Below are 27,500 nucleotides of genomic sequence, written 5' to 3'. Positions count from 1 at the left end.
TTAATTTTTTTTAAAGCCAATTAGTTGTTGCAGCCCTAATATATATATACATATATATATATATATATATATATATATATATATATATATATATGTGTGTACAATGTACAATAAGTGCTCCAATCACTCTATCACAAAACAATAAGAGACAATAAGAGTTGTAGAAATGATTGTAAAGTCCAGACAGCCATGACATGATGTTCTTTACAAGTGTACGTACACTTTTAAATAAATAAATAATACATTTTGACCACCACTGTATATAAAAATTGACTTCAAAGTGGAATTGATGGTCATTAACCTGAATTCCTCACAAGATGGTGGCAGCAGTTCTACTATCAGTTACCTTGGAGGCACCCCTCAGGTCTGTGGTCCTTATGAAACTTGTGAGGTCCGTGGGTCTCCCATGAACTCTCTGCACTTAGTTTAGGACCGCCAGAGTATTTGGACTCTGGGAGTCAACATGCGGTTTCTCTTCCTTGGAGGTCCTGCTTCCCGCTCCGTTCCCAAGCTGCAGGAGATGATCAAAGCCGGAATGAACATCGCAAGGCTGAACTTCTCCCATGGCTCACACGAGGTACGTGTCCATGGTCCTCCTGACGTCTGCACCTTTCGGCTGACGGAACTTGCCGCTCGTCCGCCAGTACCACGTGGAAACCATTAAAAGAATCCGGCAGGCCGTGGAGACCGTAACCTCTGACCCCTTGTACTACCGACCGGTGGCCATCGCCTTGGACACGAAGGGACCGGAGATCCGTACTGGACTAGTCAACGGGGTAACGACACTATTTTCTGTCATGATGTTCTCTTGTGTGGATGTCGCACCTTGCCTACTTTAGTCCAGCACTGTGAGCTGTGGGAACTCCTTTCCTGTCTTAGTTCCATCGCCATGGAGACTTCTCAACCTGATGGCAGCACCCTGTGGTGCAGATTCTGTTTTACCTCCCAGTCCTGACAAGATCACCAGGACGAAAAGACTTTCTCAAAACCCCTCAAAAGTCCAAAACTCCTTAAATGATCCCAAAAATCCGAAAATGCCTTAAATGATCCCCAAATCAGAAAACTCCTTAAATGATCCGAAAAAACTAAAAATCCTTAAATTATCCTCAAAGCTGAAAACTCCTTAAATGATCCCAAAATTCGAAAACTCCTTAAACGTTCCCAATATACAAAAAACTCCTTAAATGATCCCCAGATCAGAAAACTCCTCAAATGATCCTGAAATCAGAAAAACTCCTAAATGATCCCCAAGTCCAAAAACTCTTCAATAAACCCGAAATACGAGAAACTCCTTACATTATTCCAAAGTCCAAAAACTCCTTCAATGAACCCCAAAATCCGAAAACTCCTTAAATGATCCCCAGGTCAGAAAACTCCTTAAATGATGCACTAAACCAAAAACTCCTTAAATGTTCCCAAAATCAGAAAGATCCTTAAATGATCCCAAAAATCCCAAAACGCCAGAAATTATCCACACATCCGAAAACTCCTTAAATGATCGCCAAAACCCCCCACAATCATTAAATGATCCCCAAGTCCGAAAACTCCTTAAAGTCCAAAATGTCCTTAAATTATCCCAAAAATCCCAAAACTCCCTAAATGATCCCCAGGCCAGAAAACTCCTTAAATGATGCTCAAAACCAAAAACTCCATAAATATTCCCAAAAACAGAAAGATCCTTAAATGATCCCAAAAATCCAAAAAGGTCAAAAATGATCCCAAAGATCCAAAAAACACTTGAAATGATCCGCAAATCCCCCCAAAATCATTAAATGATCCCCAAAACCCCCCAAAATAATTAAATGATCCCCAAATCGGTAAACTCCTTAAATGATCCCCAAATCGGTAAACTCCTTAAATGATCCCAAAAATCCTTATATGATCCCTAAAACAGAAAACTCCTTAAATAATTCCCAAGTCCAAAAAATCTTTAAATGATCCCAAAAATCCGAAAACTCCTTAAATGATGCTCAAAACCAAAAACTCCATAAATATTCCCAAAATCAGAAAGATCCTTAAATTAACCCAAAAATCCGAAAACGTCATAAATGATCCCCAAACACGAAAACTCCTTAAATGATCCCAAAAATCCGAAAATGCCTTAAATGATCCCCAAATCAGAAAACTCCTTAAATGATCCGAAAAAACTACAAATCCTTAAATTATCCTCAAAGCTGAAAACTCCTTAAATGATCCCAAAATTCGAAAACTCCTTAAACGTTCCCAATATACAAAAAACTCCTTAAATGATCCCCAGATCAGAAAACTCCTCAAATGATCCTGAAATCAGAAAAACTCCTAAATGATCCCCAAGTCCAAAAACTCTTCAATAAACCCGAAATACGAGAAACTCCTTACATTATTCCAAAGTCCGAAAACTCCTTCAATGATCCCCAAAATCCGAAAACTCCTTAAATGATCCCAACCCCCCCCCCCCCCCCCCCCCCCCCCCAAAATCATTAAATGATCCCCAAGTCTGAAAACTCCTTAAATGATCCCCAGGTCAGAAAACTCCTTAAATGATGCACTAAACCAAAAACTCCTTAAATGTTCCCAAAATCAGAAAGATCCTTAAATGATCCTAAAAATCCCAAAACGCCAGAAATTATCCACACATCCGAAAACTCCTTAAATGCTCGCCAAAACCCCCCACAATCATTAAATGATCCCCAAGTCCGAAAACTCCTTAAAGTCCAAAATTTCCTTAAATGATCCCAAACATCCCAAAAATCCCTAAATGATCCCCAGGCCAGAAAACTCCTTAAATGATGCTCAAAACCAAAAACTCCCTAAATATTCCCAAAAACAGAAAGATCCTTAAATGATCCCAAAAATCCAAAAACATCAAAAATGATCCCAAAGATCCAAAAAACACTTGAAATTATCCGCAAATCCCCCCAAAATCATTAAATGATCCCCAAAACCCCCCAAAATCATTAAATGATCCCCAAATCTGTAAACTCCTTAAATGATCCCAAAAATCCTTAAATGATCCCTAAAACAGAAAACTCCTTAAATAATTCCCAAGTCCAAAAAATCTTTAAATGATCCCAAAAATCAGAAAACTCCTTAAATGATGCTCAAAACCAAAAACTCCATAAATATTCCCAAAAACAGAAAGATCCTTAATATCCCAAAAATCCAAAAACGTCAAAAATTATCCCAAAGATCCAAAAAACACTTGAAATGATCCGCAAATCCCCCCAAAATCCTTAAATGATCCCCAAAACCCCCCCAAATCATTAAATGATCCGCAAATCGGTAAACTCCTTAAATGATCCCCAAATCGGTAAACTCCTTAAATGATCCCAAAAATCCTTATATGATCCCTAAAACAGAAAACTCCTTAAATAATTCCCAAGTCCAAAAAATCTTTAAATAATCCCAAAAATCCGAAAACTCCTTAAATGATGCTCAAAAACAAAAACTCCATAAATATTCCCAAAATCAGAAAGATCCTTAAATTAACCCAAAAATCCGAAAACGTCATAAATGATCCCCAAACACGAAAACTCCTTGAATGATCCCAAAGATCCAAAACACTCAAATGATCCAAAAATCCGAAAACGCCATAAATGGTCCCCAAATCCAAAAACTCCTTAAATGAGCCCCAAACCCCCCAAAAATCATTAAATGTTCCCCAAGTCCAATAAAATCTTTAAATGATCCCAAAAATCCGAAAACGCCTTAAATGATCCCAAAAATCCCAAAACTCCTTAAATGATGCCGAGGTCAGAAAACTCCTTAAATGATGCTCAAAACCAAAAACTCCTTAAATGTTCCCAAATATCCAAAAACGACTTAAATGATCCCAAATACGAACACTCCTTAAATGATTCCAAAATTCGAACACTCCTGAAATGATCCCAAAAATCCGAAAACGCCTTAAATGATCCTCAGGTCAGCAAACTCCATAAATTATGTTCAAAACCGAAAACTCTTAAAATGATCCCCAAGCATACCTTAACTGTTTCCAAATGAAACAATGTAGTATCTGTTAGTCTACAAAATAACATGTTTCCCCCACTTGGTGGAAGATAACTGTATTTTTCAGACTACACAGTGCACCGGGATATAAGCCACACCCACTACATTTGACCAGAATTTTTTTTTCCTCCATACATTAGCCGCACTGAACTATAAGTCGCAGATATGTACGTTGTGAAATGATTTATTTACACAGAAATATTTAGTAAATGTTTATTTACATACCTTAATTGTTTCCAAATGAAGCAATGTAGTATATGTTAATAACAGGTTTCACCCCCCACACAAAATTGGCTGCACCGTCTTATAAGCCGCAGGGGTCAAAGTGTGGGGAAAAAAAAGTGTTGTTCCCAGTATATATTAAGTTGGGGTGTGTGTGTGTGTGTGTGTGTGTGTGTGTGTGTGTGTGTGTGTGTGTGTGTGTGTGTGTGTGTGTGTGTGTGTGTAGAAAGTGGAGGAGGAGGTGCAGCTGCAAAAGGGCAGCCAGGTCCGGGTGGTGACTGCAGAGTGTGCCAAGGACTGCACAGACGGGAAGACCATCTGGGTGGACTATCCCAGCCTGCCTCGGGTCCTGAAAGCAGGCAGCAAGATGTACATCGACGACGGCCTCATCGGACTCAAAGTTCTGGAAACAGGTCAGACACGCGGCGGCCCCAAAGTGAGCCGGCGAGATCCAATCCAAGTCTCGGTCCCGGCAGGTCCGGACTGGGTGGAGGCGGAGGTGGAGGCCGACGGTGTGCTGGGCAGCCGCAAAGGGGTCAACCTGCCCGGCTGCGACCTGGTGGACCTGCAGGCCATCAGCCAGCGAGACGAGGCCGACCTGAGGCTGGGCGTGGCCCAGGGTGTGGACATGGTCTTCGCCAGCTTCATCCGCTCCGCCCAGGACGTCAGGGACGTGAGGCGGGCCCTGGGGGCGCACGGGAGGGAGGTCAAGGTCATCAGCAAGGTGGAGAGCCGGCAAGGGGTCAACAAGTAGGTCCAAGACTTGGAGGGCTTCTGACCTATGACCTTTGAGTAGGTGTGGTAGGAGGGGTCTGACCTATGACCTTTGAGTAGGTGTGGTAGGAGGGGTCTGACCTATGACCTTTGAGTAGGTGTGGTAGGAGGGGTCTGACCTATGCCTTTTGAGTAGGTGTGGTTAGAAGGGTCTGATCTATGACCTTTGAGTAGGTGTGGTTAGAAGGGTCTGATCTATGACCTTTGAGTAGGTGTGGTAGGAGGGGTCTGACCTATGACCTTTTGAGTAGGTGTGGTTAGAAGGGTCTGATCTATGACCTTTGAGTAGGTGTGGTTGTAGGGGTCTGACCTATGACCTTTGAGTAGGCGTGGCCAGGTGGTTTTGATATAAATATTATTATGCTTATAATATTATTATTCATATTATGATATAATTATTATTAATACTATAATATATTATTATTATTATTCAGATTATGATATAATATTATTATTCATATTATGATATAATTATTATATGATTACTAATATTATTGTATAATCATTACTATGATTGATATAATGTTATTATTATTTATAATAATATTGTGATATTATACATATTTTGATATCATTATTATTGATATTATGATATAATAATAATAATTATTATTATTATATAATTATTATTATTGGTAGTATGATATAATCATTGTCAGTATTATTATAATAAAATGATTGTTCGTAATATTTTGATATAAATGTTATTATTATTATGACAGCTTAATTATTTGTTGTATTGATAATATGATAGAATTATAATTAGTATTATTCATGTATGATATAATAATGATTATTAATATTCTGATATTAACAAAAACGACGTGTTAAATAAAACGAAATTAAAAAAAAGTGACACCGTGGAGAAACTTTAATAATAAATGATGTATTGTCATCTTTAATAATAAATACTGATGTATTGTCATATTTAATAATAAATAATGATGTATTGTCATCTTCAATAATAAATAATGATGTATTGTCATCTTTAATAATAAATAATGATGTATTGCCATCTTTAATAATAAATACTGATTTATAGTCATCTTTAATAATAAATAATGATGTATTGTCATCTTTAATAATAAATACTGTTTTTTGTCATCTTTAATAATAAATACTGATTTATTGTCATCTGTAATAATAAATAATGATGTATTGTTATATTTAATAATAAATAATGATGTATTGTTATATTTAATAATAAATAATGATTTATTGTCATCTGTAATAATAAATAATGATATATTGTTATATTTAATAATAAATAATGATGCATTGTTATACTTAATAATAAATAATGATGTATTGTCATAATCTTTAATAATACATAGTTATTTATTGTCATCTTTAATAATAAATAACGATTTATTGTCATCTTGAATAATAAATAATGATTTATTGTCATCTTTAATAATAAATAATGATTCATTTTCATCTGTAATAATAAATACTGATTTATTGTCATATTTAATAATAAATAATGATGTATTGTCGTCATCTTTAGTAATAAATAATGATGTATTATCTTTAATAACAAATAATGATGTATTGTCATCTTTAATAAAAAAATACTGATTTTTTTTGTCATCTTCAATAATAAATAATGATGTATTGTCATCTTTAACAATAAATACTGATTTATAGTCATCTTTAATAATAAATAATGATGTATTGTCATCTTTAATAATAAATAGTGATTTATTGTCATATTTAATAATAAATAATGATGTATTGTCATCTTTAATAATAAATACTGTTTTTTTGTCATCTTTAATAATAAATAATGATTTATTGTCATCTGTAATAATAAATAATGATGTATTGTTATATTTAATAATAAATAATGATGTATTGTTATTTTTAATAATAATGTATCGTCGTCATCTTTAATAATAGTTATTTATTGTCATCTTTAATAAATAATGATTTGCCTTCTTGAATAATAAATAATGATTTATTGTCATCTTTAATAAAACATAGTGATTTATTGTCATCTTTAATGATTTAATTTCATCTGTAATAATACATAATGATGTATTGTCGTCATCTTTAATAATAAATAATGATGTATTGTTATCTTTAATAATAAATAATGTATTGTCATATTTAATAATAAATAGTTATTTATTGTCATCTTTAATAATAAATAATTATGTATTGTCATCTTTAATAAGTAATCATGTGTTTTTATCTTTAATAATAAATGATTTATTGTCATCTTTAATAATAAATAATGATTTATTTTCATCTGTAATAATAAATAATGATGTATTGTCGTCATCTTTAATAATAAATAATGATGTATTGTTATCTTTAATAATAAATAATGATGTATTGGCATATTTAATAATAAACAGTTATTTATTGTCATCTTTAATAATAAATAATGATTTATTGTCATCTTTAATAATAAGTAATCATGTATAGTCATCTTTAATAATAAGTGTGAAGTGAATTACATTTATATAGCGCTTTTTCTCAAGTGACTCAAAGCGCTTTACATAGTGAAACCCAATATCTAAGTTACATTCAAACCAGTGTGGGTGGCACTGGGAGCAGGTGGGTAAAGTGTCTTGCCCAAGGACACAACGGCCGTGACTAGGATGGCGGAAGCGGGGATCGAACCTGCAACCCTCAAGTTGCTGGCACGGCCGCTCTACCAACCGAGCTATACCGCCCCACAACATAAATTATGATTTATTTTCATCTTTAATAATTCATAATGATGTATTGTCATTTTAATAATAAATAGTTATTTTACATATTTACAACTGAAGATGTGTTGTACTGGTGGCACCACATGATTATTGCCAAACTCCACCCCACCCAAGAGGACATATATGAATATTTAGGGATCTTTAACAACTAGTCCTATTAAGAATCCTATTGTCATCTTTAATAATAAATAATGGTGTATCGTTATCTTTAATAATAAATAATGATGTATTGGCATTATTAATAATAGTTATTTATTGTCATCTTTAATAATAAATAATTATTTATTGTCATTTTTAATAATAAGTAGTCATGTATTTTCATCTTTAATAATAAATAGTTATTTATTGTCATCTTTAATAATAAATAATGATGTATTGGCATTATTAATAACAGTTATTTATTGTCATCTTTAATAATAAATAATGATTCATTGTCATTTTTAATAATAAGTAATCATGTATTTTCATCTTTAATAATAAATAATGATGTATTGTCATTTTAATAATAAAGAAGAAGATGGAGGTATTGGATAAGTAAGGTGTTGACTTGTCCTCATGAAACTCCCCTGCACTTCCACACAGGACACCATGTTGGATTATAACCTTCTCTCCTTCTCCTCCTCCTCAGCTTCCAGGAGATCCTGGCTGAGAGCGATGGTGTGATGGTTGCCAGGGGCGACCTGGGCATCGAGATCCCTGTGGAGAAAGTCTTCATCGCCCAGAAGATGATGATTGGTCGATGCAACTCTGCTGGCAAACCTGTCATCTGTGCCACTCAGGTCACACACACACACACACACACACACACACACACACACACACACACACACACACACTGTCTCTCTCTCCTGCAGCCATGTTGACTCACATGATGTCTTATTATTTGTTGTTTATGCTACAGCTCCTAGCACTTGATGACAGTGTTACAGCAAGCTTTGACACACACACACACTACACACACACACACACACACACACACACACACACACAAGGCCTAACAGCATGAATGCAACCTATTTTTCCCCCCAAAAAATGTGGTTTCTCAGGCATCATTGTCTCCTTTTTCCAATCGACTGCCTTGTATATTTACCCATCATGCATCACCTGCAACACACATACACACACACGCATTTTAGATAATGACAACATTTTAGATGCTATATATGTGTATATATATATATGCATGTGTGTGTGTGTGTAGATGCTGGAGAGCATGGTGTCCCACCCTCGGCCCACCAGAGCAGAGGGCAGTGATGTCGCCAACGCCGTGTTGGACGGAGCCGACTGCGTGATGTTGTCTGGCGAGACAGCCAAGGGTCTATTTTCTGTGGAGGCGGTGGCCATGATGCACTCGGTGTGTGTGTGTGTGTGTGTGTGTTGCATGTAAGCCCTGTGTTGACTCCGCCCCCCCCCCCCCCCCCCCCCTTCTTGCTGTCAGATCTGCAGGGAGGCAGAGGCGGCCATTTTCCACCAGCAGCAATTTGAGGAGCTGCGGCGTCTGACTCCTTTGTCGTCGGACCCCACAGAGGTGACCGCCATCGGGGCCGTGGAGTCGTCCTTCAAGTGCTGCGCGGGGGCCATCATAGTCCTCACCACCAGCGGCAGGTGTGCACAGGAAGTACGCTCCTCACAGCGGGGGTGTCCTAACTTTTTTCCACCGAGGGCCACAGCCATTTTGATATTTTATTATCCAAACCAATAAAGCATATACATTTTTTTTTTTTACCTTTACACTCCCCGGGGACCCAAAAGGGTCTCAGTCATAAAAAATTTCAAAATAAGTCGTATATTATTTAATTGTCTAGCTCAACTTCAGCGATTTTAAGTCTTTTTTAAAAATATCGTGTTATGACTTTTTTGTCGCTAACAAAATATGCAATATTTCCACCAAAATATGTCAAAGTGTAACTGGAGCCTTAAAAATATGTCAATAATTCGACCTTTAAAAAAAAAGTCACACTAAAATTCTTGGGGATCCAAAAGGGTCCCACGCATAAAAGTGTTAAAAATAAGTCACCTATTTTTTTTCTGCTTTCAATGCTTAAATCTCTCAATCAACTTTGGTTACATATTTTTAATATATATTTTGTTTTTGCCTTTTTGTCCCCAAAATGTTTTTTTTTTTAATGGCAAACACATAGATATTTTTTTATATTTTCCCCAAATATTTTTAGTTTGATATGAATTAATAGGAGCCTAAAATATGTCAACATTTTATAACATAGATTTTAATAAATTATTTTTTTTGAGCAACGACCGTTTAAAAAAAAAAAAAAAAAATTACACTAAAATTCTTGGGGATCCAAAAGGGTCCCACGCATAAAAGTGTTGAAAATAAGTCACCTATTTTTTTTCCGCTTTCAATGCTTAAATCTCTTAATCAACTTTGGTTATATATTTCTATTATATTTAAATATTATTGCCTTTTTTATTGTCCCCAAAATGCTGTTTTTTTATGGCAAACACAGATATTTTTTTATATTTTCCCCAAATATTTTTAGTTTGATATGAATTAATAAGAGCCTAAAATATGTCAACATTTTATAACAACATAGATTTTAATTCATTAATATTTTTTAAACAACGACCGTTAAAAAAAAAAAAGCATGATAAAATTATTGAGGATCCAAAAGGGTCCCACGCATAAAAGTGTTAAAAATAAGTCACCTACTTTTTTTCTCAGTTTTCAATGCTTAAATCTCTCAATCAACTTTGGTTATACATTTCTATTATGTTTAAATATTTTTGCCTTTTTTTGTCCCCAAAATGTTGTGGTTTTTTTATGGCAAACACATAGATCATTTTTTTATATTTTCCCCAAATATTTTTAGTTTGATATGAATTAATAGGAGCCTAAAATATGTCAACATTCTATAACATAGATTTTAATTAATTGTTTATTTTTTTAACAACGACCGTTAAAAAAAAAAAAAAAAATTACACTAAAATTCTTGGGGATCCAAAAGGGTCCCACTCACAAAAGTGTTAAAAATAAGTCTTACTTTATTTATTTATTTTACTTCCAACATTTAAATCTCTAGATCAACTTCAGATCCATCCTTTGATTATACGTTTGTTTTTGTTGTTGTTGTTTTTAATTGTTTGTGTGTTTGTTTAATGCCCTTTTTTTGAGAAAAAAGGGCATTAAACACATCAAATATTTAATATTTTCTGCAAAATATTTTTTATTTGATATGGATTAATTGGCGCCTTAAATATGTCAATAATTCATAAAAACATTGATTTTAATTCCTTATTATTTTTTGAGCAACGACCATTAAAAAAAAAAAAAAGTCACACTAAAATTCCTGGGGATCTAAAAGGGTCCCACGCATAAAAGTGTTAAAAATAAGTCACCTATTTTTTTTCTGCTTTCAATGCTTAAATCTCTCAATCAACTTTGGTTACATATTTTTAATATATATTTTGTTTTTGCCTTTTTGTCCCCAAAATGTTTTTTTTTTTTAATGGCAAACACTTAGATATGTTTTAATATTTTCCCCAAATATTTTTAGTTTGATATGAATTAATAGGAGCCTAAAATATGTCAACATTTTATAACATAGATTTTAATAAATTGTTTTTTTTTTTGAGCAACGACCGTTTAAAAAAAAAAAAAAAAATTACACTAAAATTCTTGGGGATCCAAAAGGGTCCCACGCATAAAAGTGTTAAAAATAAGTCACCTATTTTTTTTCCGCTTTCAATGCTTAAATCTCTCAATCAACTTTGGTTATATATTTCTATTATATTTAAATATTATTGCCTTTTTCTTTGTCCCCAAAATGTTGTTTTTTTATGGCAAACACAGATAATTTTTTATATTTTCCCCAAAAATTTTTAGTTTGATATGAATTAATAGGAGCCTAAAATATGTCAACATTTTATAACAACATAGATTTTAATTCATTAATATTTTTTAAACAACGACCGTTAAAAAAAAAAAAAAGCACGATAAAATTCTTGGGGATCCAAAAGGGTCCCACGCATAAAAGTGTTAAAAATAAGTCACCTACTTTTTTTCTCAGTTTTCAATGCTTAAATCTCTCAATCAACTTTGGTTACATATTTTTAATATATATTTTGTTTTTGCCTTTTTGTCCCCAAAATGTTTTTTTTTTAATGGCAAACACATAGATATTTTTTAATATTTTCCCCAAATATTTTTAGTTTGATATGAATTAATAGGAGCCTAAAATATGTCAACATTTTATAACATAGATTTTAATTAATTGTTATTTTTTTGAGCAACGACCGTTTAAAAAAAAAAAAAAAAAATTACACTAAAATTCTTGGGGATCCAAAAGGGTCCCACTCACAAAAGTGTTAAAAATAAGTCTTACTTTATTTATTTATTTTACTTCCAACATTTAAATCTCTAGATCAACTTCAGATCCATCCTTTGATTATACGTTTGTTTTTGTTGTTGTTGTTTTTAATTGTGTGTTTGTTTAATGCCTTTTTTCTCAAAAAAAAGGGCAGTAAACACATCAAATATTTAATATTTTCCGCAAAATATTTTTTATTTGATATGGATTCATTGGCACCTTAAATATGTCAATAATTCATAAAAACATTGATTTTAATTCCTTATTATTTTTTAAACAACGACCGTTAAAAAAAAAAAAAAAGTCACACTAAAATTCTTGGGGATCCAAAAGGGTCCCACGGATAAAAGTGTTAAAAATAAGTCACCTATTTTTTTTCTGTTTTCAATGCTTAAATCTCTCAATCAACTTTGGTTACATATTTTTAATATACATTTTGTTTTTGCCTTTTTGTCCCCAAAATGTTTTTGTTTTTTTATGGCAAACACATAGATATTTTTTAATATTTTCCCCAAATATTTTTAGTTTGATATGAATTAATAGGAGCCTAAAATATGTCAACATTTTATAACATAGATTTTAATTAATTGTTATTTTTTGAGCAACGACCGTTTGAAAAAAAATTAAAAAATTACACTAAAATTCTTGGGGATCCAAAAGGGTCCCACGCATTAAAGTGTTAAAAATAAGTCACCTATTTTTTTCTGCTTTCAATGCTTAAATCTCTCAATCAACTTTGGTTACATATTTTTAATATATATTTTGTTTTTGCCTTTTTTTGTCCCCAAAATGTTGTGGTTTTTTTATGGCAAACACATAGATCATTTTTTTATATTTTCCCCAAATATTTTTAGTTTGATATGAATTAATAGGAGCCTAAAATATGTCAACATTTTATAACATAGATTTTAATTAATTGTTTATTTTTTGAGCAACGACCGTTAAAAAAAAAAAAAAAAATTACATTAAAATTCTTGGGGATGAAAAAAAAGGGTCCCACTCACAAGTGTTTAAAATAAGTCTTACTTTATTTATTTATTTTACTTCCAACATTTAAATCTCTAGATCAACTTCAGATCCATCCTTTGATTATACGTTTGTTTTTGTTGTTGTTGTTTTTAATTGTTTGTGTGTTTGTTTAATGCCCTTTTTTCTAAAAAAAAAAAAAAAAAGGGCATTAAACACATCAAATATTTAATATTTTCCGCAAAATATTTTTTATTTGATATGGATTAATTGGCGCCTTAAATATGTCAATAATTCATAAAAACATTGATTTTAATTCCTTATTATTTTTTAAACGACCGTTAAAAAAAAAAAAAAAGTCACACTAAAATTCTTGGGGATCCAAAAGGGTCCCACGCATAAAAGTGTTAAAAATAAGTCACCTATTTTTTTTCTGCTTTCAATGCTTAAATCTCTCAATCAACTTTGGTTACATATTTTTAATATACATTTTGTTTTTGCCTTTTTGTCCCCAAAATGTTTTTTTTTTTTTATGGCAAACACATAGATATTTTTTAATATTTTCCCCAAATATTTTTAGTTTGATATGAATTAATAGGAGCCTAAAATATGTCAACATTTTATAACATAGATTTTAATTAATTGTTATTTTTTGAGCAACGACCGTTTGAAAAAAAATTAAAAAATTACACTAAAATTCTTGGGGATCCAAAAGGGTCCCACGCATAAAAGTGTTAAAAATAAGTCACCTATTTTTTTCCGCTTTCAATGCTTAAATCTCTCAATCAACTTTGCTTATATATTTCCATTATATTTAAATATTATTGCCTTTTTTTTTGTCCCCAAAATGTTGTTTTTTTATGGCAAACACAGATAATTTTTTATATTTTCCCCAAATATTTTTAGTTTGATATGAATTAATAGGAGCCTAAAATATGTCAACATTTTATAACAACATAGATTTTAATTCATTTATATTTTTTAAACAACGACCGTTAAAAAAAAAAAAAAGCACGATAAAATTCTTGGGGATCCAAAAGGGTCCCACGCATAAAAGTGTTAAAAATAAGTCACCTACTTTTTTTCTCAGTTTTCAATGCTTAAATCTCTCAAACTTTGGTTATACATTTCTATTATGTTTAAATATTTTTGCCTTTTTTTGTCCCCAAAATGTTGTGCTTTTTTTATGGCAAACACATAGATCATTTTTTTATGTTTTCCCCAAATATTTTTAGTTTGATATGAATTAATAGGAGCCTAAAATATGTCAACATTTTATAACATAGATTTTAATTAATTGTTTATTTTTTGAGCAACGACCGTTAAAAAAAATTTAAAAAAATTACATTAAAATTCTTGGGGATCCAAAAGGGTCCCACTCACAAAAGTGTTAAAAATAAGTCTTACTTTATTTATTTATTTTACTTCCAACATTTAAATCTCTACATCAACTTCAGATGCATCCTTTGATTATACCTTTGTTTTTGTTGTTGTTGTTTTTAATTGTTTGTGTGTTTGTTTAATGCCTTTTTTCTCAAAAAAAGGGCATTAAACACATCAAATATTTAATATTTTCCGCAAAATATTTTTTATTTGATATGGATTAATTGGCGCCTTAAATATGTCAATAATTCATAAAAACATTGATTTAAATTCCTTATTATTTTTTGAGCAACGACCGTTAAAAAAAAAAAAAAAAGTCACACTAAAATTCTTGGGGATCTAAAAGGGTCCCACGCATAAAAGTGTTAAAAATAAGTTACCTATTTTTTTTCTGCTTTCAATGCTTAAATCTCTCAATCAACTTTGGTTACATATTTTTAATATATATTTTGTTTTTGCCTTTTTGTCCCCAAAATGTTTTGTTCTTTTATGGCAAACACATAGATATTTTTTAATATTTTCCCCAAATATTTTTAGTTTGATATGAATTAATAGGAGCCTAAAATATGTCAACATTTTATAACATAGATTTTAATAAATTGTTATTTTTTTGAGCAACGACCGTTTAAAAAAAAAAAAAATTACACTAAAATTCTTGGGGATCCAAAAGGGTCCCACGCATAAAAGTGTTAAAAATAAGTCACTTATTTTTTTCCGCTTGCAATGCTTAAATCTCTCAATCAACTTTGGTTATATATTTCTATTATATTTAAATATTATTGCCTTTTTTTTGTCCCCAAAATGTTTTTTTATGGCAAACACAGATAATTTTTTATATTTTTAGTTTGATATGAATTAATAGGAGCCTAAAATATGTCAACATTTTATAACATAGATTTTAATTAATTGTTTATTTTTAGAGCAACGATCGTAAAAAAAAAAAAAAAAAAAATTACATTAAAATTCTTGGGGATCCAAAAGGGTCCCACTCACAAAAGTGTTAAAAATAAGTCTTACTTTATTTATTTATTTTACTTCCAACATTTAAATCTCTAGATCAACTTCAGATCCATCCTTTTATTATACGTTTGTTTTTGTTGTTGTTGTTTTTAATTGTTTGTGTGTTTGTTTAATGCCTTTTTTCTCAAAAAAAGGGCATTAAACACATCAAATATTTAATATTTTCCGCAAAATATTTTTTAATTGATATGGATTAATTGGCGCCTTAAATATGTCTATAATTAATAAAAACATTGATTTAAATTCCTTATTATTTTTTGAGCAACGACCGTTAAAAAAAAAAAAAAAAAGTCACACTAAAATTTTTGGGGATCCAAAAGGGTCCCACGCATAAAAGTGTTAAAAATAAGTCACCTATTTTTTTCTGCTTTCAATGCTTAAATCTCTCAATCAACTTTGGTTACATATTTTTAATATATATTTTGTTTTTGCCTTTTTTGTCCCCAAAATGTTGTGTTTTTTTTATGGAAAACACATAGATCCTTTTTTTATATTTTCCCCAAATATTTTTAGTTTGATATGAATTAATAGGAGCCTAAAATATGTCAACATTTTATAACATATATTTTAATTAATTGTTTATTTTTTGAGCAACGACCGTTAAAAAAAATAAAATAAATTACACTAAAATTCTTGGGGATCTAAAAGGGTCTAACTCACAAAAGTGTTAAAAATAAGTCTTACTTTATTTATTTATTTTACTTCCAACATTTAAATCTCTAGATCAACTTCAGATCCATCCTTTGATTATACGTTTGTTTTTGTTGTTGTTGTTTTTAATTGTTTGTGTGTTTGTTAAATGCCCTTTTTTCTCAAAAAAAGGGCATTAAACACATCAAATATTTAATATTTTCCGCAAAATATTTTTTAATTGATATGGATTAATCGGCACCTTAAATATGTCAATAATTCATAAAAACATTGATTTAAATTCCTTATTATTTTTTGAGCAACGACCGTTAAAAAAAAAAAAAAAAGTCACACTAAAATTCTTGGGGATCTAAAAGGGTCCCACGCATAAAAGTGTTAAAAATAAGTTACCTATTTTTTTTCTGCTTTCAATGCTTAAATCTCTCAATCAACTTTGGTTACATATTTTTAATATATATTTTGTTTTTGCCTTTTTGTCCCCAAAATGTTTTGTTTTTTTATGGCAAACACATAGATATTTTTTAATATTTTCCCCAAATATTTTTAGTTTGATATGAATTAATAGGAGCCTAAAATATGTCAACATTTTATAACATAGATTTTAATAAATTGTTATTTTTTTGAGCAACGACCGTTTAAAAAAAAAATAAATTACACTAAAATTCTTGGGGATCCAAAAGGGTCCCACGCATAAAAGTGTTAAAAATAAGTCACTTATTTTTTTCCGCTTTCAATGCTTAAATCTCTCAATCAACTTTGGTTATATATTTCTATTATATTTAAATATTATTGCCTTTTTTTTGTCCCCAAAATGTTGTTTTTTTATGGCAAACACAGATAATTTTTTATATTTTTAGTTTGATATGAATTAATAGGAGCCTAAAATATGTCAACATTTTATAACAACATAGATATTAATTCATTAATATTTTTTAAACAACGACCATTAAAAAAAAAAAAGCACGATAAAATTCTTGGGGATCCAAAAGGGTCCCACGCATAAGTGTTAAAAATAAGTCACCTACTTTTTTTCTCAGTTTTCAATGCTTAAATCTCTCAATCAACTTTGGTTATACATTTCTATTATGTTTAAATATTTTTGCCTTTTTTTGTTCCCAAAATGTTGTGTTTTTTTTATGGCAAACACATAGATCATTTTTTTATATTTTCCCCAAATATTTTTAGTTTGATATGAATTAATAGGAGCCTAAAATATGTCAACATTTTATAACATAGATTTTAATTAATTATTTTTTGAGCAACGACCGTTAAAAAAAAAAAAAAAAAAATTACACTAAAATTCTTGGGGATCCAAAAGGGTCCCACTCACAAAAGTGTTAAAAATAAGTCTTACTTTATTTATTTATTTTACTTCCAACATTTAAATCTCTAGATCAACTTCAGATCCATCCTTTGATTATACGTTTGTTTTTGTTGTTGTTGTTTTTAATTGTTTGTGTGTTTGTTTAATGCCTTTTTTCTCAAAAAAAAAAGGGCATTAAACACATCAAATATTTAATATTTTCCGCAAAATATTTTTTATTTGATATGGATTAATTGGCGCCTTAAATATGTCAATAATTCATAAAAACATTGATTTAAATTCCTTATTTTTTGAGCAAAAAAAAAAAAAAAGTCACACTAAAATTCTTGGGGATCCAAAAGGGTCCCACGCATAAAAGTGTTAAAAATAAGTCCCCTATTTTTTTTCTGCTTTCAATGCTTAAATCTCTCAATCAACTTTGGTTACATATTTTTAATATATATTTTGTATTTGCCTTTTTTGTCCCCAAAATGTTGTGGTTTTTTTATGGCAAACACATAGATCATTTTTTTATATTTTCCCCAAATATTTGTAGTTTGATATGAATTAATAAGAGCCTAAAATATGTCAACATTTTAAAACAACATAGATTTTAATGCATTATAATTTTTTGAGCAACGACCGTTAAAAAAAATAAAATAAATTACACTAAAATTTTTGGGGATCCAAAAGGGTCCCACGCATAAAAGTGTTAAAAATAAGTCTTACTTTATTTATTTATTTTACTTCCAACATTTAAATCTCTACATCAACTTCAGATCCATCCTTTGATTATACGTTTCTTTTTTTCTTCTTTTTTTTATGTTGTTTTTAATTGTTTGTGTGTTTGTTTAATGCCCTTTTTCTCAAAGAAAAGGGTATTAAACACTTTAAATATTTAATATTTGTTTTTTATTTGATATGGATTAATTGGCGCCTTAAATATGTCAATAATTCTTAAAAACATTGATTTTAATTCCTTATTATTTTTGGAGCAACTTCCTGCATCTTGCCGACATAAAACCACAATAAAAGTACACACTAAAAATGTTGGGTTAAAATTTCAATTTCAATCAATTTTAACCCAACTACTGGTTCAGAAAAAGACAAACCTCTTACTTGAGTTATTTTAACTCAACATTTTGGGTTAATTTTTTTCACCCCAACTTTCACGTTGAATTATTTAACCAAAAAGTTGAGCTATGCTAACTCAACGTTGGGTTATTCCCAACCCAACTATTGGGTTGAATTTATTTAACCCAAAAGTTGAGTTGTGCTAACTCAATGTTGGTTGATTGATAACCCAACTATTGGGTTGAATTTATTCAACACAAAAGCTGAGTTATGCTAACTCAACGTTGGTTAATTCATCACCCAACTATTGGGTTGAATTATTTAACCCAAAAGTTTAGTTATGCTAACTCAATGTTGGGTTATTCCCAACCCAACTATTGGGTTGAATTTATTTAACCCAAAAGTTAAGTTATGCTAACTCAATGTTGGTTGATTGATAACCCAACTATTGGGTTGAATTATTTTAACACAAAAGCTGAGTAGGGCTATATAAATAAACATTGATTGATTGATTGATTGAGTTATGCTCACTACAATGTTGGGTTATTCCCAACCCAACTATTAGGTTGAATTATTTAACCCAAAAGTTTAGTTATGCTAACTCAATGTTGGGTTATTCCCAACCCAACTATTGGGTTGAATTTTATTTAACCCAAAAGTTGAGTTATGCTAAATAAATGTTGGTTGATTCATAACCCAACTATTGGGTTGAATTAATTTAACACAAATGTTGGGTTATTCCCAACCCAACTATTGGGTTGCGCACTTCAGTGCTCCTTGACCTAATAGTTGGTTAAAAATTACACATTTTCCTGCTGGTTTGTCCTCCTCCTTCCCAACTACTGATCAAAATTATTTTTATTATATTAAAATATACTCAAAAGCAAGATATGAGTGACATTTTTTTTTAGAAGAATTGCCGTGTATGGTCATAGTAGCTCTATACTCAAATATGTTCATGTACATAAGAAGTGTGATTGTAAATAATCTTAATTAGATTAAGCCTTAATAAAATTCCCTTCAAGAAAAAAATACCTTTTTAATATAAAAATAAAAGCCTTTTAGCCAAAAACGCGTTACTCACTGAAAAACAACCCAAAAATGGTTCACAGTTTTGAAAACCCAGAAATTGAGTTAAAATAATACTCTTATAACCCAAAAAATGGATTGTTCCAAACTCCAAAATGTAACCCAAAACTCGCAACTAGGGATGTCCGATAATGGCTTTTTGCCGATATCCGATATGCCGATATTGTCCAACTCTTTAATTACCGATACCGATATCAACCGATACCGATATCAATGGATTTAATTAAAAAAAAAACAAAAAAAACACGATACTGACAATAAAAAAAACGATACCGATAATTTCCGATATTACATTTTAACGCATTTATCGGCCGATAATATCGGCAGACCGATATTATCGGACATCTCTACTCGCAACTCATAATTTGGGTTATCAAAATAACCCACAATTTTTTAGTGTGTAGCGTGCCAAGCTACAGCTAACGTATTGCTAACTGCTTTGTAACGTACATTTATTAGCTACTCTGTTATTATTAAATATTATTTGGATTTAATTCAATAGAAATACACTGAAGTTAATTGTTACTCTTTTGGTACTACTTGGTATTGTCAGGTTAATGACCATGAACTGCACTTTAGAGGGTACCTCAGCACAGCATTTTTGTATATATATGACTAGGGATGTCCGATAATGGCTTTTTGCCGATATCCGATATTCCGATATTGTCCAACTCTTTAATTACCGATACCGATATCAACCGATACCGATATCAACCGATATATGCAGTCGTGGAATTAACACATCATTATGCCTAATTTGGACAACCAGGTATGGTGAAGATAAGGTACTTTTTAAAAAAAATAGTAAAATAAGATAAATATATTAAAAACATTTTCTTGAATAAAAAAGAAAGTACAACAATATAAAAACAGTTACATAGAAACTAGTAATGAATGAAAATTTGTAAAATTAACTGTTAAAGGTTAGTACTATTAGTGGACCAGCAGCACGCACAATCATGTGTGCTTACGGACTGTATCCCTTGTAGACTGTATTGATATATATTGATATATAATGTAGGAAGCAGAATATTAATAACAGAAAGAAACAACCCTTTTGTGTGAATGAGTGTGAATGGGGGAGGGAGGTTTTTTGGGTTGGTGCACTAATTGTGTTTTTTATGTGGATTTAATTTAAAAAATAAAAAATAAAAAAAAATAAAAAAAAACACGATACTGATAATTTAAAAAACGATACCAATAATTTCCGATATTACATTTTAACGCATTTATCGGCCGATAATATCGGCAGACCGATATTATCGGACATCTCGACTCGCAACTCATAATTTGGGTTATCAAAATAACCCACAATTTTTTAGTGTGTAGCGTGCCAAGCTACAGCTAACGTATCGCTAACTGCTTTGTAACGTACATTTATTAGCTACTCTGTTATTATTAAATATTATTTGGATTTAATTCAATAGAAATACACAGAAGTTAATTGTATATAATATAAAAACAGTTACATAGAAACTCGTAATGAATGAAAATTTGTAAAATTAACTGTTAAAGGTTAGTACTATTAGTGGACCAGCAGCACGCACAATCATGTGTGCTTACGGACTGTATCCCTTGCAGACTGTATTGATATATATTGATATATAATGTAGGAAGCAGAATATTGATAACAGAAAGAAACAACCCTTTTGTGTGAATGAGTGTAAATGAGGGAGGGAGGTTTTTTGGGTTGGTGCACTAATTGTAAGTGTATTTTGTGTTTTTTATGTGGATTTAATACAACAACAAAAAAAAAACCCGATACTGATAATAAAAAACCGATACCGATAATTTCCGATATTACATTTTAACGCATTTATCGGCATTTTTGTATATATATGACTAGGGATGTCCGATAATGGCTTTTTGCCGATATCCGATATGCCGATATTGTCCAACTCTTTAATTACCGATACCGATATCAACCGATACCGATATCAACCGATATATACAGTCGTGGAATTAACACATTATTATGCCTAATTTGGACAACCAGGTATGGTGAAGATAAGGTACTTTTTAAAAAAATGAATCAAATCAAATAAGATAAATAAATTAAAAACATTTTCTTGAATAAAAAAGAAAGTAAAACAATCTAAAAACAGTTACATAGAAACTAGTAATGAATGAAAATGAGTAAAATTAACTGTTAAAGGTTAGTATTATTAGTGGACCAGCAGCACGCACAATCATGTGTGCTTACGGACTGTATCCCTTGCAGACTGTATTGATATATATTGATATATAATGTAGGAACCAGAATATTGATAACAGAAAGAAATGGGGGGAGGGAGGTTTTTTGGGTTGGTGCACTAATTGTAAGTGTATTTTGTGTTTTTTATGTTGATTTAATTAAAAAAAAAAAATAATAAAAAAAAATTAAAAAACGATACCGATAATAAAAAAAACAATACCGATAATTTCCGATATTACATTTTAACGCATATTATCGGACATCTCTACATATGACCCAATCCAAACAACCTTTCCCACTCGTGGCGCGAATAAACTGAGACAAAAAGTCAACACAATCTGCTCCCGGAATGTGGTGGATATCATAAAACATGTCCAAGCACTGCACATCATTGAAAATGACCACTGCAATGTTGATATTCCTGGTATGTTCTGCAGGTCAGCACACCTGCTGTCCAGGTATCGCCCCCGCTGTCCAATCATTGCCGTCACCAGGAGCCCGCAGGTACGTCATGTTGAGGGAGGGCCACCTGTAACGGTGAACCATTTATCAACATACCTGCATTAGATGGTTGATGCTTTTATGTACACTCAAACATTTTACAGTAAAAAAAAACTGGCAGCTCAGTCACCAGAATTGTACTGTAAAATAATTTTTACCACATTGCTGTGAAGGGGAAACCATCACCACCGTTTTGTTTCCATTCTGACAACTGTGCGCAGTTTTTACCGTAAAAAAATGTAGTACCATTTTTTTTTTCCATTTACAGTAACGCATCGTAAAAACAAAAACTGTAGATTTTAGAGAAGAAGAAAAAACCCGGCAATTTTACTGTAAAATGTACCTTTTTTTGTTTTGTTCTACAACATATTACAGTAAATGGAAAAAACAGTACTATTGTTTATTTTATTTCAGGCAAGCAAGCTGCCGGTTTTTGACCCCCAAAAATGTGCTACCGTTTTTCCTTTTACAGAAATACACCGTAAACTCAACGGTAGATTTTACAGTAAAAAACAAACAAACTGGTTGCTCAGTCGACAGAATTTTACCATAAAAAAATAACAAAAAACTGTGGTATTTTCCATTTACAGTAATATGCTGTAAAAACCAGGCTACATTTTACTGGGGGTGTGTCTCTTTGGACACTTGACACACTCCCATGGGGGTGTGTCTCTTTGGACACTTGACACACACCCATGGGGGTGTGTCTCTTTGGACACCCGACACACACCCATGGGGATGTGACTCTTTGGACACCCGACACACGGGTGTGTGTCTTTGGACACCCGACACACACCCATAGGGGTGTGGCTCTTTGGACACCCGACACACACCCATGGGGGTGTGACTCTTTGGACACCCGACACATGGGTGTGTCTCTTTGGACACTTGACACACTCCCATGGGGGTGTGTCTCTTTGGACACCTGACACACACCCATGGGGGTGTGACTCTTTGGACACCCGACACACGGGTGTGTGTCTTTGGACACCCGACACACACCCATAGGGGTGTGGCTCTTTGGACACCCGACACACACCCATGGGGTTATGTCTCTTTGGACACCCGACACACACCCATGGGGGTGTGCCTCTTTGGACACCCGACACACAGGTGTGTCTCTTTGGACACCCGACACACACCCATGGGGGTGTGGCTCTTTGGACACCCGACACACACCTCATTGGGTGGTGTGTCTTTGGACACCCGACACATACCCATTGGGGGGCTTGTCTTTGGACACTCGACACACACTCCTGGGGGTGTGTCTCTTTGGACACCCGACACACACCCATGGGGATGTGTCTCTTTGGACACCCGACACACATCCATGGGGATGTGTCTCTTTGGACACCCGACACACACCCATTGGGGTTATGTCTCTTTGGACACCCGACACACACCCATGGGGGTGTGACTCTTTGGACACCCGACACACGGGTGTGTCTCTTTGGACACCCGACACACACCCATGGGGGTGTGGCTCTTTGGACACCCGACACACACCCATGGGGGTGTGGCTCTTTGGACACCCGACACACGGGTGTGTGTCTTTGGACACCCGACACACACTCCTGGGGGTGTGTCTCTTTGGACACCCGACACACACCCATGGGGGTATGTCTCTTTGGACACCCGACACACACACATGGGGGTGTGTCTCTTTGGACACCCGACACATACTCCTGAGGGTGAGTCTCTTTGGACACCCGACACACACCCATAGGAGTGTGTCTCTTTGGACACCCGACACACACACTTGGGGGTGTGTCTCTTTGGACACTTGACACACTGTTCAAACACACGTCCGCTTTAGTGGACGTTGACAAAGTGCTTAGTGGTCAGACCAGGTGACGTCTTTGTCGCGGCACAGGTGGCGCGTCAGTCCCAGCTGCTCCGGGGGGTTTTCCCCGCCCTCTTCCACCCGCTGCCGGCCCCCGTGTGGGCGGACGACGTGGACAACCGGGTCAACTTCGGCATGGACATAGGTGAGTGCGCCCGCTTGTCCGCCCTCGGTCCTGGAGCGTCACGCCGCTCCTGTTCTGCGGTGTGCCCAGGTAAGGCCAGAGGATTCTTCAAGTCCGGGGACATGGTGATCGTGGTGACCGGCTGGATCCCCGGCTCGGGACACACCAACATCATGAGGGCCGTCCACAGCCTGTGACCACCCGCCCAGGTGCCGCCTTCCACCAGCAACACCCGTGCCAGCAAGAACTTCTTCCAGTCCCAGTCCCAGTCCCAGTCCCAGTCCCAGTCCCAGTCCTCCTTCTTCTGTGTTGTGAGTGTCGGGCTTCAGTGTGATACTTGTGTCCGCTGAGATGATATCGGCACACTGCCTCTTTAAGGGCTCCTATTAGGACTTCCTTGTGGTCTACACGTTGTTCCTCAACCATAGGGCCAGGGCCCGTTGAGGCTTAGGTCAGGCTGATTGCAAAAGTAAAAGAACTTGGGAAAAATACATTTAGTGAAAGAAAGAAAGTAAGCATCATGAAAAGATACCAAAGTGTCAATAAAATGAAAGTGCAAATAAAACCACCACAAGCTTCATCACTTGAGTCTTCATTTTTGCGCTTAAAAAGTTTCTCTAACTTCTCTTCAGACAATGAAGAGATGCGAGCAGACGTGTGGGTGGTCCTGGTGTACTAGTGCTAGTCAAGTATGTGTATTAACTAGTGCTAGTTGTATTTACCAGTCATAGTTTATCTTATTAGTGCAACTTTTTTTTACTACTGATAGTTTCGTTCAGTTCTATTAAATTATGTATCATTTACTAATGCGAGTTGTATTAACTAATGCTGGTTTGTATTAATGTGTGTTAGTTTGATTAACTAGTGCTGGTTTTATTTACTAGTGCTAGTTTATTTTTTACTAGTGATAGTTTTGTTTGCTAGTACAAGTTGTATTAACTAATGTTGGTTGTACTAACTAGTGCTAGTTGTATGTACTAGTGCTAGTTGTATTAACTAATTATGTTTGCTTCGTAGTGCTAGTCAATTGTTTGTATGTACTAGTGCTAGATGTATTTACCAGTAATAGTTTAATTAACTAGTGCTAGTTGTATTTACTAGTCATAGTTTATCTTATTAGTGCAACTTTTTTTTACTACTGATAGTTTCGTTCAGTTCTATTAAATGATGTATCATTTACTAATGCGAGTTGTATTAACTAATGCTGGTTTGTATTAATGTGTGTTAGTTTGATTAACTAGTGCTGGTTGTATTTACTAGTGCTAGTTTATTTTTTACTAGTGATAGTTGTGTCTGCTAGTACAAGTTGTATTAACTAATGTTAATTGTATTAACTAGTGCTAGTTGTATGTACTAGTGCTAGTTGTATTAACTAATTATGTTTGCTTCATAGTGCTAGTCAATTGTTTGTATGTACTAGTGCTAGATGTATTTACCAGTAATAGTTTAATTAACTAGTGCTAATTTTATTCGCTAGTACTAGTTTATTAACTGATGCTATTTTGATCAACTAGTGCTAGTTTTATTTACTAGTGATACTTTTATATACTAGTGATACTTTTGTGTACTGGTGCTAGTAAATGTCTTGTATTTACTACTACTGATTTTATATACCAGTAATAGTTGTATTAACTACTGCTAGTTGTATGTACTAGTGCTAGTTGTATTTACTAGTGCTACTTTTATTGACTAGTACTACTTGTATGTATTAGTTATACTATTGTTTACTTGTGCTAGTACATTACTTGTATTTACTAGTGAATTGTCATTATTTAGTGCTGGGTTTGTTTACTAGTGATATATTTGCTTATTAGTGCAACTTTTATTTACTAGTGCTAGTTGTATTAACCAGTGCTAGTTGTATTAACTAATTATGTTTGCTTCGTAGTGCTAGTCAATTGTTTGTATGTACTAGTGCTAGATGTATTTACCAGTAATAGTTTAATTAACTAGTGCTAGTTTTATTTGCTAGAACTAGTTTATTAACTGATGCTATTTTGATCAACTAGTGCTAGTTTTATTTACAAGTTATACTTTTATATACTAGTGATACTTTTGTGTACTGGTGCTAGTAAATGTCTTGTAATAGTTGTATTAACTACTGCTAGTTGTATGTACTAGTGCTAGTTGTATTTACCAGTGCTACTTTTATTGACTAGTACTACTTGTATGTATTAGTTATACTATTGTTTACTTGTGCTAGTACATTACTTGTATTTACTAGTGAATTGTCATTATTTAGTGCTGGGTTTGTTTACTAGTGATATATTTGCTTATTAGTGCAACTTTTATTTACTACTGCTAGTTGTATTAACCAGTGCTAGTTGTATTAACTAGTGTTAGTTTTATTTAGTAGTGATATTCTTGTATACTAGTGCTAGTAAATTATTTGTATTTACTAGTGCTGGTTTTATTTACCAGTAATAGTTGTATAAACTAGTGCTAGTTGTATTCACTAGTGATACATTTATTAACTAGTGCTAGTTTTATTTATTAATGATACTATTGTTTACTAGTGCTAGTAAATTATTTGTGGTTATTAGTGCTACTTTTATTTACCAATGCTGGTTTTATTTAGTAGTATTAGTTTTGTTGACTTGTGCTGGTTTTATTTTGTAGTGCTAGTTTGTCTCACTAGTGATGTTTTTTATTAGTGCTAGATTACTTTACTAGTGTTAGTTTTATTGACTTGTGGTTGTTTTATTGACTTGTGGATTTTTTATTTACTAGTGCTAGTTTTAATAACTAATGATAGTTTTGTTTACGAGTGCTACTAAATTATATTTTTTTGCTAGTAATAGGTTTTTTTACTATTGATAGTTTTGTTTACTAGTGCTAGTAGTGCTACTAGTGATACGTTTGTTTACTACTGTTAGTAAAATGTTTGTTTATTAGTGCTACTTTTGTTTACCAGTGTTGGTTTTATTTACTAGTGCTTGTTTTATTTACTAGTATTAGTTTTGTTGACTTGTGCTGGTTTTATTCTGTAGTGCTAGTTTTATTCACTAGTGATATTTTTTGGGTTTAGTTGTGCTAGATTAATTTATTAGTGTTAGTTTAATTGACTTGTGGTTGTTTTATTTACTAGTGCTAGTAAATTATAGTTTTTTTTGTTACTAGTGATGATTTTATTAACTAATGATAGTTTTGTTTACTAGTGCTAGTAAATTACTTTAACTAGTGCTAGTAAATTACTTTTATTTACTAGTGCAAATTACTTGTTTTTACTAATGCTAGTAAATTACTTTTAATTACTAATGCATTTTACTTTTATTTACTAGTGCTACTAAATTGCTTTTTATTTGTATATTTATTAACTAG

At 32.7% G+C, this 27,500-nt stretch overlaps 1 protein-coding gene across 2 annotated transcripts in view; it reads left to right on the top strand.

The window, feature by feature from the left end:
* Positions 1–24,749, top strand: part of LOC133660525 (pyruvate kinase PKM-like) — a 45,754-nt gene extending 21,005 nt beyond the window's left edge. For both annotated transcript variants that reach the window (XM_062064063.1, XM_062064065.1), the window contains exons 3-12: positions 486–577; positions 645–776; positions 4,436–4,622; positions 4,686–4,959; positions 8,332–8,482; positions 8,905–9,057; positions 9,142–9,308; positions 22,149–22,215; positions 24,086–24,200; positions 24,270–24,749. In XM_062064063.1, the coding sequence (XP_061920047.1) occupies positions 486–577; positions 645–776; positions 4,436–4,622; positions 4,686–4,959; positions 8,332–8,482; positions 8,905–9,057; positions 9,142–9,308; positions 22,149–22,215; positions 24,086–24,200; positions 24,270–24,376 (1,445 nt within the window). In that variant the 3' untranslated portion in view covers positions 24,377–24,749. The remainder of the gene's footprint in view (positions 1–485; positions 578–644; positions 777–4,435; positions 4,623–4,685; positions 4,960–8,331; positions 8,483–8,904; positions 9,058–9,141; positions 9,309–22,148; positions 22,216–24,085; positions 24,201–24,269) is intronic.
* Positions 24,750–27,500: the final 2,751 nt, after the last annotated feature.

Source organism: Entelurus aequoreus, linkage group LG11, assembly GCF_033978785.1.
Source record: "Entelurus aequoreus isolate RoL-2023_Sb linkage group LG11, RoL_Eaeq_v1.1, whole genome shotgun sequence".
In the NCBI taxonomy this organism is placed as follows: domain Eukaryota; kingdom Metazoa; phylum Chordata; class Actinopteri; order Syngnathiformes; family Syngnathidae; genus Entelurus; species Entelurus aequoreus.
Note: the sequence above shows the minus strand (reverse complement) of the source record. Positions and strands in the feature narration are given on the sequence as shown.